This window comes from Lagopus muta, chromosome 11 (genome assembly GCF_023343835.1).
Source record: "Lagopus muta isolate bLagMut1 chromosome 11, bLagMut1 primary, whole genome shotgun sequence".
NCBI lineage: Eukaryota > Metazoa > Chordata > Aves > Galliformes > Phasianidae > Lagopus > Lagopus muta.
This window is the reverse complement of record NC_064443.1, coordinates 13,241,224-13,255,125: the sequence shown is the minus strand read 5'-3', so window position 1 is coordinate 13,255,125 and position 13,902 is coordinate 13,241,224. Positions and strand designations below refer to the sequence as shown.

The following is a 13,902-nucleotide window of genomic DNA, read 5'->3' as shown; positions in this document are numbered from 1 at the left end:
CTACTGTGTGTGGCTAACTTACGAGATTTAAGAAGGTGGAGATGCTGGCAATGTGTGGCAAATTCCAGTGCTGCAGGAAGAGCAGTCTTATCTTTAAGAATGCTTGAAACCCACAGAAGCCTGTGGCTGTGAGGAGTCTGGCCTTGGAGAAGGAAATGATTTCTCAGCTCTGCAGTGAAAACATGCTGTGCTGTATCCAAAGATGGAAAATTCTACCTGGCTCCAGTCACAGTCAGTTGATACCCTGAAATGTATGAAAAGGAGACAGTGCTGGAGCAACCCACACTTACTTTGATGCATGCTGGTCAGCCTTGGTTCTGTGTGCCTGCGTTGCAGTGCCATGAATTCCCGCACCCTCCTCTCCAGCACTATTTTATAACTTTTTGATTCAGAAAAGTCAAATGAAAGGAAATAAATCCCACAAATGGCAAAGATCAACAAGATACTGACTGCTTCTGAGGTGGAGCCTTACTATACAGTGTCACTAGCAAACTCAAGATGTCCCTCATGTCTGCTGCAAACCCAGTTCGTTTATCCTTGCTCTCAACCAGCCCCCATACCGACCAAAGGCTTCAAACATGGTCTCACCACCCCATTCTCTTCCTGTATGGGGAACAGAAAGCAATATGTTGAGATCTGTTTGTTTCCTTGCATGGACCAAAAGGATGGATTGTAAAATCACACTGTCTATGGGTCAGAACCCTGCTTTTGAGCAAGTGTTTGTAGGGGCGGGGATGCCAAATGTCTTGAAGTTATGGTTGTAATGCTAGACCTTTCCTCCAATCCTAAGTGCTAGACCACTATGGAGGTTGAAAATCACTGCATTTAATGCAGGATTTGTTTCTGCTAAGGTACAATGATTGTAGAATTGCTGTCTGCTTAACACAGTGAAAACTCTTTATATTCAGTTTAAGAGGTGGAAACAGCACTGGAGTATCCTGCTCCTTTCATCCACCTTCCCAAGGAGTGCAGCTGGTCTTCACTGGGCTGCTTCTCTGCTGGCTGTCACCCATCCCAGCACTTCTTCAGAAGCTGCTGAGCTCTCCTGGGGGCTCTGGGTCTTTCCTCATGCTCACAGCGGCCATCGTTTGCATAGCACAACTGCTGGGGCAGACTTAATGCAGTTCTGTACTTAATGAAGGCGCTCATCAAGATGGGAGGCTTTTTGGCTTCCTGACTGCCACTGTTGTCAGCGGTTCCTGTTAACACTAATGGAAATTGCAATCTGGTGTCAGCAGCACAGCACGCCCTGTGATGCTGCAGGATCGGCAGTGTGGAGGTATTCCTTGTGTGTGACACAGAGCTTTGCTGCCAGTGGTTTTGCTATAATGTTGTGCTTTCTGTGCCGGCTTAATATTCTCTTATTTTCTGTCCTGGAAAAAGCCTATAAAATTGAGGAGCGTGGTAGGTGTTGGTCCTTGTTTTCAAGGCACCATGAATAAGAGAAGTCTTGCTTCTGTTGAATTGGCTTGGTGCTTCAGAGGGTTTCTCCGAGGCCCTCAGTAGCTGCATGGAGCACCAGTCTCCTTCCAGGAGTGCAGCAGCAGCTGTTGAGCAGGGGAGGCAGCCGGTGTCGCCCATCCTGTGGTCAGCTCCTGAGCAGCAGAGCTGCACGCAGGCTCAGCAGGAAGCTCAGCCCCGAGGCTGCTCCTGAGTTCTGCCCAGGCTGCAAAGGGGCTGCTGGATGCCTTGCATTGCTGGCTCATGTCAGACCCTGTGTGGCTCAGGATTGATATCTGCATCTTGTTGTGCATTATCTGCATATGTCTGCTTACTGTGTGGTTCCTTTGCTACATCACAGGCTTGCTGATGCCAGTTAGTTGTTTGTTGTTTTTTTTTCCTGATGTTATTTTCAGTTTCTTTGGTTCCCAGTTGTATCTGGTTGAGTTGGGATTTGTTTTGCTCATTTAAATCCCATTTCTGAGAAAATTGTCTTAGAAATAAATCACTGGATTTATTAAGGCTCACTGGAACAGTACATGGTTTGAAAAGAAATGATCATAGTGTAGAATACTAAAAGAAGTGAGAAATTGTCTTTGCCCTTTAAATTTAAGGAGAGCTTATGTGTACCCCAGAAGATAGGATGTGGAAAAAAGCAAAATAGCAAAGTTTAATAGACAGATGCCTGCCACTACTGATGAATGAGGCTTGCCCAGCAGCTCCGCTCCTTGTTTTGGCAGCTTTGCCTGGTGCATGCAGCAGGGGGAGGCAGCTGTGTGCTGGTTCATGGCAAAGACTTGGGCTTCTGCACCAGCCAAGGAAGAAGTCTTCTTGCCAAGACTGGTGCTGGCTGTTTTCTCCCTAACTGGCAATGGCATTGAAGTCCTCAGATACCTTGTATTTCTGACTTACTGGGCTTATTCTTTCCAGTATTTCCTGGAATTGAGGGAATATTCACTGCTGATTGTTATGTGTGCTCTGGCAAATGATTTCTGGCTTTCTGAGCCTGCAGGCAGGGTTTTGGTTGGAGCAGACAGCTTTCTGTCTCCTGTGCACATCAAGCCAAGCACTGAAGGCTGATTGGGAACGAACCGGAGGTGGAACAAAGTTTCACACCAGTTTGTCCCTGCTCTGTTAGTGTGGGTAGGATACTTGCCCACTCAAGTAACCATCTTGTGCAGATCTCCAGAGTCTGGGAACTGCAGAAGGGACTGAATAGGAAAATAACACTAGTGTCAGGGACAAGAGCATGGATGCTTCCCCATGTGAAGCTGTTGCAGTGGGGGGGTCTGGCATTCTTTGTGCTGGGTTTATGGACGCAGCCACATGGCCACTGTTGTGCTGGATCCTTTGGGGGCAGCTGCCAGGCAGCTCGGTGCTGGGATGCAAGGAGGCATTTGTCTTGGAGACAGCGTCAATCAGCAACGCCTCCTCAAGCACCGGTGTGTGGGTCCCTCTGCAATATGGCACAGGCTGGCGGCGATGCTGGCTGAACACCCAGCACCCCAGGTGAAGCACCCAGCTTGATCAAATGTTTTGGGTGCCCTCAGGTAAATCACCATGTTGAGGATCATCTAAGATTAGTGTTTTTTCCTCTGGGTCTCTGCAGATAACTGTTATCTCTAATGGTCTGGTGTAGGCTGAGGTTTTAATAGGACTTCTCCAGTATGAAGCAGGGCTGAGGCGAGCTGAGCTGCTGGAACCTGTGTGCACACACGTGATGTGGGATCTGTTTTGCCAATGATGGGATCACAGCACAGTGGGTATGCCCCAGGAGCTATATCCTGCTCTGTGTTCTGCTGCCTGCACAAGCCTGCTGCCATGGCATAGCCGCTTCTGTATGCTTGCTGGAGGAGGAAAACAAGAAGGTAGTGATTTGATGTGTTGTGCTCATTCTTTAGGGCTTATTTTCCCCCTTTTTCATGTTTTTTGACTCTTACAGTTTCCATCATCTCTTCTAGGGCACCTGGGAACAGAAGGGCAGCTCCAGGATGCAGAACGCCTTAGGCAAATTCTAGCACAACAACTGCCTTTCACAAAGAATAATCTGATTTTGTTGTTTTTTTTTTTCCTCCTTCTCTATGCCCACATATTTTCTGCTCCTACCAACACTGAAATTATATGCTTGACATCTGTGCTGTCTCTGTTGCGTTTTGTGGGGGTTTTGGCTTGTACTCTCAACACACAGGCACTTGCTACCAGATGCAACGAGAGGCACTTCTTCCTCCTGCCCTGCAGGATGGGGCTCTGCCCACTGCCCACTCCCATCACTCCTTCGGGGCTTTTCCATCAGCAGCACAGTGATAGCAAGGAACGGTGACCCTCCTAGGAGAAGTGACTGGAACTTAAAGCCCTTAAAATTACCCTGCCTCAGGCCTAAAGAAGAAGAATGACTCCCTTCTCTTTTAGGGACAGCCCTCATTATACTCCATTGCAGAGGATTCCTTAAAACAGCTCTCACTCTGTAACTGAGAAAGTCTTTCACATGTAGCTGTGTTTTTGTAAAGGATCTTTATGCAGGGTCACATACAACTGATGGTTGAAAACTGCCAGACTTTAGGTGTTTAATGTGTAATAATTATATCGAACTTGGTTTTTGCTAGATTTGTTAGAAAACTGGTATCTCACATTTGCCCAGAAAAGTTTGAGATGGACACTGGGGAACCTGATCACTGCAGACCCAATTTATCTTCTTAGACTTCTAAAGGGTTCTGGAACATGGAAAGCAGCATTGAGGGGTGTTATTTGGCTTTAATTAAACTGTGCAGGAGGTGAAAGGCGAAAGGAAACTAGCATGCCTGCCAGAGGCACCAAAGGAAGAGGGATATTCTCCCAGGAAGCTGTGATATCCCACCTGTCCTTACCAGATGCTCCTGAAGGCTGTATCAAAGCTCAGACCACTTGCTGCAAAGCCAGCCAGCAGATAGCCTTTCTCTTATCTGAAAGACCGTTATCAAGCTGCATGCCTAATTTCATGCAGGCAGCTAATTGCCCTCTTTGGAGGCGCCAGTGCAGGACCTGCATGCACTGCACACGTGCTTCATGTGTACCGTGGTGAACACAATTTGCCATGGCTGCATTTCATTTTTATTTACAGCACAAAATGGAGAAATGGGCAGTGCTTCCTCCAGCCTCCCCTGCTGGGCGAGAGGACTCTGAGCTTGGAAGTCTGGGAACTTGTTTGAGGTAAACTGGACCTGGAGGTGTATCCCCATGGGGCTCTCACCCCATCTCTAGAATGCCTGAGAAAAGTCACCAGGTTTGCTTCTTTCATTTTCAGCCTCCTGTAATATTCCGGTTGAATACAGGGGCTTGGAAAACTTGGATAACTTTAACAGTACATTGCCTTAAAGTAGGTAAGAACAATTGTAATAATAAACCTTTCCAGTGGAAATCATTATTACTGTGAATAATGTATCCTGATGCCTTTCTCAACGATCCACGTGCATACCAGCCAATGCCAGTTCCCACCCCTCGTGTCTCTGCGCAGCAACGGGGATGCAAATGCAGCGCTCTGTTTTCTAACAGCAGTTTGCTGCTTGGGCCAAATTACCTTCTACCAAACTTTTTTTTCCAGCACCAAGCAACGTGCCCTTGTAAAATCTGAGATTACTCACTTCAGCAGGAAATGTGAGGAGGAGGAGGAGGTACGCTGAAGTTTCACACCTTTTCTCTTGTTTTTCATCTAGAAATGAGTTCTGTTCTGGCTTGAGTGATTGATTGAAACTTTTTCAAGTGCTGTCTGAAGGAGACAACTGATCTTTTCTACTGGATCACAGATATGTTTGGCTCTTAGATTTTCTTAAAACTGAGAATGTTTTCTTTCTTAGAGTTTGTTTCCTGGAAGTCATAGTACATGCACAGAAGAAGGGAAAAATTCAAGCATGACCAGTTGTTCTTAGCCACAGCCCTGGTGTGTAATAGGTTAGATCTCTTGCTGGGGTGCTTTGAAAACTGGCTGCCTTTGGGCATGACCCATTGCTTTGACTTGCATGTGCTTCCCCTTCCACCTCCCTAAGTCCATCTCAAACTGCTTTAGATGGCAGCCCTCTCTTCTGGGAGGATGACAGTTTTTCTTGGAGAAGAGCAGTGTGTGGGTGCGAGCAGGGCTCAGCACTTCAGCCCTGTGTGCCTGGAAGCTTCTTGCCAGTTCTTGCTGTATTGTTCAGTAGTATCAAAGGTATTACCTCCCCTGCTAACTTTGCCAGGCTGCAAATGGCACTTTTCACAGAGGCTGGGACACAGCAGGAGTCCTTTGGTCTCCATTCATTTGTCCGTCTCCTCTGCTCAGTAAGAAGTGTTCTTAAAATAGCCTGTGAAATGGAGGAGAAAGTCAGAGCTTAATGATGAAAAAAGCACGAAAATAACTCCAGTGATGGTGGACACAGGTACCTTTTTGTTCAGAGACAGGACTGTTTGTTGTTTGCAGATCTGAAGTGTCAGTCCCAGATCTTTGGATCACGTTAACGCTTTCAAATCAGTGTGAGCTGCTGTATACGTTAACCAGCAAGGACGATTAGTTCTGCAGTATGTAAGGTCTGCCTGGAGTGGGAACATTGAGATGAAAATAGTTCAAATGGTGATTTGAAAGCATCCCTCTAAAAAGTAGCTTGCTTTCTTCTCCCACAGCCCACCATTCCTGTCTGTGAGAGGTCCTCTGTTTTCTCATTCATTTAGCTGTTTCTGAAGAGAAGCAAAGTGCTGCTGTTCTCCTTTCTAAGACAGGAGATGAGGCACAAAAGAAGTGAACAGTAGAGCAGTTGGAGAACAAGGACTTACCCGGGAGCTGCTCTCTGAGGCACAAGCCAGCACAGCCAACCTGTGTTCCCACCCTGTCCTTCACCCTCTTCCTGGGCTCATTTAAGTTCTGGATAATTAGCGGTCCTTAGGTTGTGCCTGGGATCTACCGGTGCCTTCCTCTTTGGGGAAGTGTTTGATCTGAGTGGAAAAAAAAGGAACTGTTTACAATGGTAGATGCAGAGCTGGATGGATACACCTGTTAGAGACAAGTAAGTGGTAAGGACAGTAGGCATCTTCTGGTGTCCCCATCCAGGTTTCCCATGCAGCAGCAGGGTGCAGATGGAAGATGTCGGGGAAGGTGATCATGGCAAGCCCCAAACCCTGACTTTGCTTTGCTCTTACAAAAGCACACATCATTGCATTTCAGAAAGTGGGAGCAACCATAATAATGTTTAATGTCATTCATATGTGTCTAAAGAGTGGCATGATGAATCAGAAAAGAAATGGCATTGAGAGAACAGAAAAGAGTGAGCATTTATGCCCCTGCAGAAGAGCGTTTTCTGCAACGAGCAGCATCGCTGGGAGCTGAGAGGAGCAGGCAATGCATTCCCTCTGGCAGCACCCTGCTCCACAGCAGGCTCCAAGCACTCATCCTGGAGTAAGGGATGTGCCATGTGTGTGTCCCCTGGGAGCAGCGATGTCAGAGTTGGTGAATCAGTGAAGGGCTCCTGTCTGTGAGTGTAGGCACAGGGAGGGAAGGGCACGTGCCTGCCTGCTGTGCCTGTAAGGATGCATTGCGGTTGTCAGGAGCCAAAGCACAAGGAGCTCTCTGCTAACAAATATTAAACTTCTCTGAAACAACCAGAAAATATGCTGTTAGGCAGCTGGGAGGACTTCGCTGAGATGAACAGTTAATACTGCTTGCTTACATTGATAACAACAAGCCAGTGACATTCAGCAGTCTGCAAAGCAGCCATATCTGCCTGGGAGAGATGGCAATTAAAAAGACAAGTGCTGGGGACATAAACCACCCCATGGGGCCCCTCTCCTATCAAAGAGAGCAGCACCAGCACAGGGGAAACGTGCTGCAGTTCCCAGCTGAAGAACAGCCTGCTGGCTGGGTTTGTAGGGTTGTGCCCTTGGCTGGGACTGTGGGGCAGGTGCAGAGCTAGAGGTGATGTATCAGTAGAGGTGGTCAGAGATTTAGTGCTGCATAGAAAGGTGATTAAAAAAAAAAAACAGTGGCATGTGTGTTCCTGAGCATATTCCCTGAAGTAGCTGCTCTAGCTCCTTTGGGCCAGGAGTAGTTGCCCCCCTTATGGCTTTCCCCTGGGCTCTGTGCCCTCCAGCACCAGTGCTCAGCCGCTCTGACACCTGTCACATCTCTTCCTTGTACATAGTTCAAGCCATAGCCAACTTTCTGACTGTGGAAGCGCTGACGGCGAGGGATGCTCATTCAAAAGCTTGCTTTAGCTTCCTCCTAAATTACCTGGTGCTGAGGAGCAGTAAAATATTTATTAGATGTTACAAAACCAAGCCCAGAACAACAGCCTGCTGTGCAGTTAAATATTCCTCCTTGCGGTGGTACTGGAACAGCAGGTGTCCTAAGGAAATAGAGCTTTATCTGCTCCCGGTTGTGTGCTGCAAGCTGATCGCTCTGAGACAAAAGAAAGATGCTCCCTCTGGGAATTCCCTGCGGTCTTCCGCTGAGCTGCTTCTTGCCAGACACAGGTGGTGCTGATGCTGACACGGTGCCTGCAGCGCGAGGGGCTTCCAGGCTCCTGGCTCTGATATCCCTCTGTGTAAAAGCATCGACTGCTGGTTTGTCAGAGGCTAGTTGAAGTCCTTGTTGGATGAGCCTCATCTTGTTTTGCTGATGTTCCATGATTTGCTTAGGACCGTGGCAGGGAGATGGCGCGTAACAGACTTTGTTCTGCCCCATTTCTGAGGTCAGCAGGTTGTTCTGGGCACACAGTTTCTTGAATGTCAGACCAAGAAGGCAGGAAGCATTTGGATGCCCAGGTGATCCAGCTGCTGGTGAACTCTTCCCAAGAATGTGTTCTGCGACAGGGAACTTCTCTGCCAAGTGTTTGCCAAAATGCCCTGCAGTTGCCTGCTGATGCCGAGTGCTAAGGGTGCCCTGCCTGGTACCAGCACCAGTAGTTCACCATCCCTGGGTCAATTAATTACCACTTTAACATGCACGTGTGTATTTTGGCTGCCAGATAAACATGTGCTGCAGATAAAGGCTGTGAAATGCTTCACTGTACAAACAGACTGTGACGGTGACTTGGGGCATTTACTTGGGTCCAGTATGTGCAAGCAGGGCATCGTGCAGTTTCTGTCAAATGCAGAAGTGGCTGTTGTTTCTTGTGTAAAGGCTGCTGGGCCTTGCAAATGGTAGTGGGAAAAGCAGGAAGGGCTGGAAAATGAAGGGAAGGTCGTTAGAACCACAGCACTCCTGTTTGCTCCCGGCTCTTTTCATCTTTATGTTTACAACAGAGCGTACTGCTGAAACTAAGTTTAATATAAAAGCAATTAATTCTGGCTCAAACTGACTTTCTAGATAGCCTCTGTAACAGTAATATGGACACGGATCAATACAGCTGTGCTGTTTCACAGCCTGGTGGAAGAACGAGGGTCCTGTTAGCCATGGGCTGGTCCATGGTGCACGTGTACTGTATCAGAGAGGCTCTCCCTTGCTGCTGTTTTGAAAATGTGTCTAGAGCTTGGGGTGAGGAGGAGGCAACTGACACTCCAGTAGAGAAAAACCTGGTGATTCATTTCCACAGCCCCCGGGAGCTCGTGTGCCAGATGAGTGTTGGGATCTTCTGTGTATTTCAAGAAGCATCATTTGTTTTGAAGGTAGCCCGTTTAATATTGAGGAAGGAGCAGAAAGTATTGCTGCTAGGTAGTATTACAGGAATTGAACAAGCAAAGACTTGCGGAGATTGTACTAAGAAATAACCTGGGAAAAATAATAAAAACATCATGCACATTGATAAAATCCCTAATGAAAAGCCTCTTAGCTCAGGAGGTCTGTGCTCCTAGTTTGTCTTGTGCCTTGCCACACTGATTTCAATGTTGCCTGCAGTTTTCCTATTTCTTTTCTTGCTTTCTTACAGCTTTTATTCTGTCGCCGTTCCTGCTTGACATTCACAATGGTTGCTAATGCAATATCGTCAATACATTTAATTAATGTCCTGATTTTCTTCTCTTCCAGATAATTAAATGCTTAATAAAAACAGACCTAGCACCTTCCCACAGGTATCTCCCACTTATCACTGCATTGTCTCTGTCTCGTCTTGTTGCTGACCCAGTTTTCTTTCCAATTCCATCAGGACATTCCGTCAGCTCAGATAAGTCTGGATCCTGTTTTACATCTGATGCTGTGGGTATTGCCCAAGGGTTCGTGCTGTCTGTAGTGCTATTAGCAAATGCTACGAAGGGTTTTAGGTGTCTGACAAGGCAGGTGGACTCTTCTATCCAAAAACTGAATCCTCCCAACCTCACGAGCAGGAGCTTGGCAGTGCTTTTCTGCAGGGCTCATTTCAGAATGACCAAGCTGAGATGGGTCAGTTTACAGGGATGGTTCTTGTTCCCCTGGTGATGCTGAGCCTTGTTGTGTGTGTCAGACTCTGTGAAGTCCGGGTGCTTCTTAGACTGCTGTTTTGGGAGGAGAATGACCATTCTTCCTGGCACCCACACTGGTAGCAAAGGCTATTACATGCTTTCTGAAGCGGAGATAGCCAGACTTGCTCTATGTAGCTTTGATGAACACCTCTCCATAAGCACCAGGATAAACTAATACCAGATTATCACATTAAATTGCCAATGCTCACTAACCCTCCTCAGCACGGTGTTGCAGAATTAATTACCAGTATTTGTGGTGTTTGTTACCGCAGTCCCTAAACACCACGCACGGTGCATCATCCAGACGTGCTGATATTTATCGCCACATTTTCCAAGTGGTCCCTCTCCTGCTTTTTATCTCTAGCTGTGTTTACCAGGCTTCATTATACTCTAGTCATTTGGATCTCTGTAGTTTTTGATGCTTTATTCGAAGCCATTTAGACCTTTAGAGCCATTACTTTTATTTCTTTCATCCATTCTAATGGGCTCTCTCCTTCTGCTGGCATACGAGCAAGAAAAAACGCTCCTCTTACCCTTTCCTAGACCTTCTGGTCATTAGTAAATAATTATCCTAATTTCTACTGCTCTCTTTTCCCTTTCAGTTTGAAGTTGTCATGTATACATGTTGTTTTGTTCCTTCTCTTTTGTCTAAATTAATTCTTATCCTCAAACCTGAAGTAGGTGCATAGCAAACCAGACACAACAACGCCGAAATCCTGCAGCCCTTCAGATGAGCGTTACCCACATCTTAAAGTGTTTTACTGCCATTGCTGGTACATTATTTATGTACCTGCTGTAACGCTGTGCAATGAGCTGAAAAGGTGGTGGTGTTTTGTTGTTTTTTGTTTTTTTTTTAGCTGTATCCATTTTTAAATTGACAGATAAATTGGCAAAATAATGGTGTGTTATCTTACAAGGCTGAAATAATGCCCTGTGAACCTTCTGTTGATGTCACTGTGCCAAAATTAGAGTTGTCTTGTAAGTTGTACCGGTTGCCTGCTGGGCAGAAACTGTTTTGAGCAGTGAAGGGACAGCAAAGTCTTTGTTTTGATAAGGTGAACAGGTTTGCCCTTGAATTCGCATTAAATGGCATCAAATTCTTTCACCACTGGTCCTGACTGAGGTTTCATCTGTGATAAACCAATAGAGGCCAACAAGCCTAAATACATAAATAAATGAAAAAGATTCCTTGTCTTCTGGAAAGCAAAGCGAGGCTAAATGGGGAGAGAAATACTGTGTCTGCCAGCCGTACACAAAACAGTCTACTTTTGACTTTGGTGTCCTGAAGCGATAAGAGTCTGTTGTACTAAAAGCAGTAAAGGTGCGTTTTGTGGTGGTGGAGTTGTTTAGAAATGATGTTCGGGGTAATTTTAGGTGCTTGTGATTCTTAAATGAACAGAATAAAGAGTAAGTGTCTACGGACAGACGGCTGACTCGTCATTCTCATTCCACTGCTGGCCCCAAAGGGGAGCAGAAATGCATGTCATAAGCACCTTGCAGAGATACTGTAGGAGATACTGTGGGTTTTTTTCCCTCCTGTATGAACCTTTCTTGACTGATGTTGTCCTTTTGGTGTGTTTTTCAGATTAGTAAGCAGCAGCTCCAGACAATCAAAGATCGTTTCCAGGCCTTTCTCAATGGAGAAACCCAGATTGTGGCAGATGAAGCATTTATAAATGCTGTCCAGAGCTACTATGAGGTAAGCAAAGGTGATTTCATTGCTCATATGAATCACTGTTCTCACCTTTTTTATGGACAGGGTCAAATTTTGAGCGAATGGACTCTTTGTACTTTGCACTTGCCCTTTTTTTGGTGCTCTGTTGACAGAGTTTTTCCTTTTCTAACATATTGCAAGATTTGTGAAGCTCAGGGTGTGCAGATGTGTTGTCCATAACTCAGCAGTGGCTCTCCCATGCCCCGTGGCATATCCCATAAGTGGATTGTGGGGCAGCTCATTCTTCCTTTGCGTTGAGAGAGATCTTCCTGATCTTCTAACCAACCTTCCTGATCTTCTAACCAACCTGTTTTAAAACACGAGTGCTCTACAGTGAAGGAGGAGTGGGGGAGGTGTACATCACCAAAACTAGATGGCTCTAAAGAACGTGGAGCATCTCTCATAATTGTGCCAAGGAATGATTGTGTGCCTTCCTTTTTCACTTCTTTATGTGCAGCCTTTTTAAAAATCTTTTCTCAGAAGGAAAGAGGTTCTGTTTTTGCAGGAAATCAGAGCTTGTGATTTGTATGAGGAGGATTGCTTGTTGTTTTTTTTTTCCTAGCCTTTCTGCAAACCGTTTGTCTTTTCCCTAGAGCTGTACTGTCATAAAAGGTGAGGATTTTGAATTGCCTACATAAAATATTTCTGTGGAAGTGGAATCTGAGAGGACCAAAATCAGATACTGAAACTGAAGAGAATTTTAACTCTATAAAAAAAAAATGGACAGCAGCTGCTTCTGTGATAGGAAAGCACAAATTATCCCTGGATTAAATCTATTAAACTGGCCTAATAGTTACTTCTCCATCATTCTCCATACAGGAAGGAAGCTGAGAGTAATTTACATCTCTTATCAGGAAAGAAATTGTCAAGGGATCCTCAGTTTATCACAGCTTTGCTGAACAGATGCTCTTAGAGAAAGTTTTCAAGATGGCGTGAGCTGCATTTTAGGATGTAAGAGCAGCATAATTTGTTTAGAGGAGATTATTGGGCAGGAAAATGGAACTGCTTATAAACAGACAAAATGCATTCCTGTTTCACTGGTGACTCTGTCTGAAAGCATCTCCTGACCAGCTCCAGAGTCCTGTGCTGTATAATTACATCAAGTAATCAAACTTCCATACAACAGCTATATGTTTGCAGTTCAACTGGATGCTTCACTAGAATTGCCCTACATAACTCAGGCCACAAAAAGCATGATGCATCCCTGTTTGTCCTTTAGAGCAACTTTCCAGGCTTGGTTCCAGTGTTGCAAGACGAGGCTGTGTGCAGCAGTGGTATTGGCTGTGACCTCCTGCCATTTCCTAAGTCAGCAAGCTGAGCAATTTCTCAGCTGCAGGCTGTGCTGGGAGCTTAGATTCTGATAGCTCTCACCTGTTATCTAACCTGAAAGCCCCTGTGCACACCCAGGGTGTTATCACCAGTGTTCAAACTGTAAAGATAAGAAGGGCGTGCTGGTATTGTTGCTGCACAGGCTCTCAGAAGTGGGCTGGTCCTGGAGGAAGACCCACTTCCATTCCTGATGGACACCTGTGTTACTGAGCATCTGGGAACATAGAGTACCATGTTGCTGAGCAATACAAAAATCTACCATGTCTTCAAGTCATCCGTGAGCTTTTTAATTATTGAAAGCTGACAGGTACACCCCTGTGCTGGCACACCTTCTTCCCAACCTGCCACATTTGTCAGTTCTCAGCATCATTAATAAAACAGCACTTCTCACTAGGCATTGACCGCCCTTCTGCCTTCAGGGCTTGGAGGGGGGAGAGCTAGCACAACATTCCCCTGTCACCCTCTCACCCCTTGGCTCTCTATGGCTCCTGTGGAATCTCCTGCTGTGCTGGGCCCTGTTACATCTGGACCCTCTGTTCTTGCAGTGGTAAGAACACCTTCATCAGGTGTCTTCTCCCTCCTGCTGCCAATGTCCTGCACCTCGCAGGGTGGCCTGCAATGATCTGGTCTGGTTTAGTAGCTTGGTGTAAGTCTGTTTTCCCCATGTGTGGCTACATGGATCCATGCAATGCTGTTGATCTGAAGTAGGATGACTGGACTCCTGCTGACAAGGCAGAATTTGGCTGGGTGGACATAGTTATGCAATAACTTTCTTATTAAAGCATTTGATAGAGTAAAATATAATCCTTCTTTCCTGAATGGCATTTACTTTTCAGGCAAAGTGTGACGTGGCCTGAAGACCTACATTGCAATCGCAGTGTTTCCATTCTAGCAGACACAAAGCAGGAGCTTTACCTGATTACATTAACATCATACAGATGCAGCCTCTGTCAGTCTGGCAGCATGTGGTTGTTGAGTGGGAAGTTGGAAAGCACGCTGGTGATGAGTTAGCGCTTTTCCTGGCAGTGAAATGCTATTTGCGGTCC

The 13,902-nt window shown here is 46.0% G+C and overlaps 1 protein-coding gene across 7 annotated transcripts in view; it reads left to right on the top strand.

The window, feature by feature from the left end:
• Positions 1-13,902, top strand: part of CADPS (calcium dependent secretion activator) — a 174,115-nt gene that overhangs the window by 16,610 nt on the left and 143,603 nt on the right. For all 7 annotated transcript variants that reach the window (XM_048957060.1, XM_048957057.1, XM_048957056.1 and 4 more), the window contains exon 2: positions 11,399-11,512. In XM_048957060.1, the coding sequence (XP_048813017.1) occupies positions 11,399-11,512 (114 nt within the window). The remainder of the gene's footprint in view (positions 1-11,398; positions 11,513-13,902) is intronic.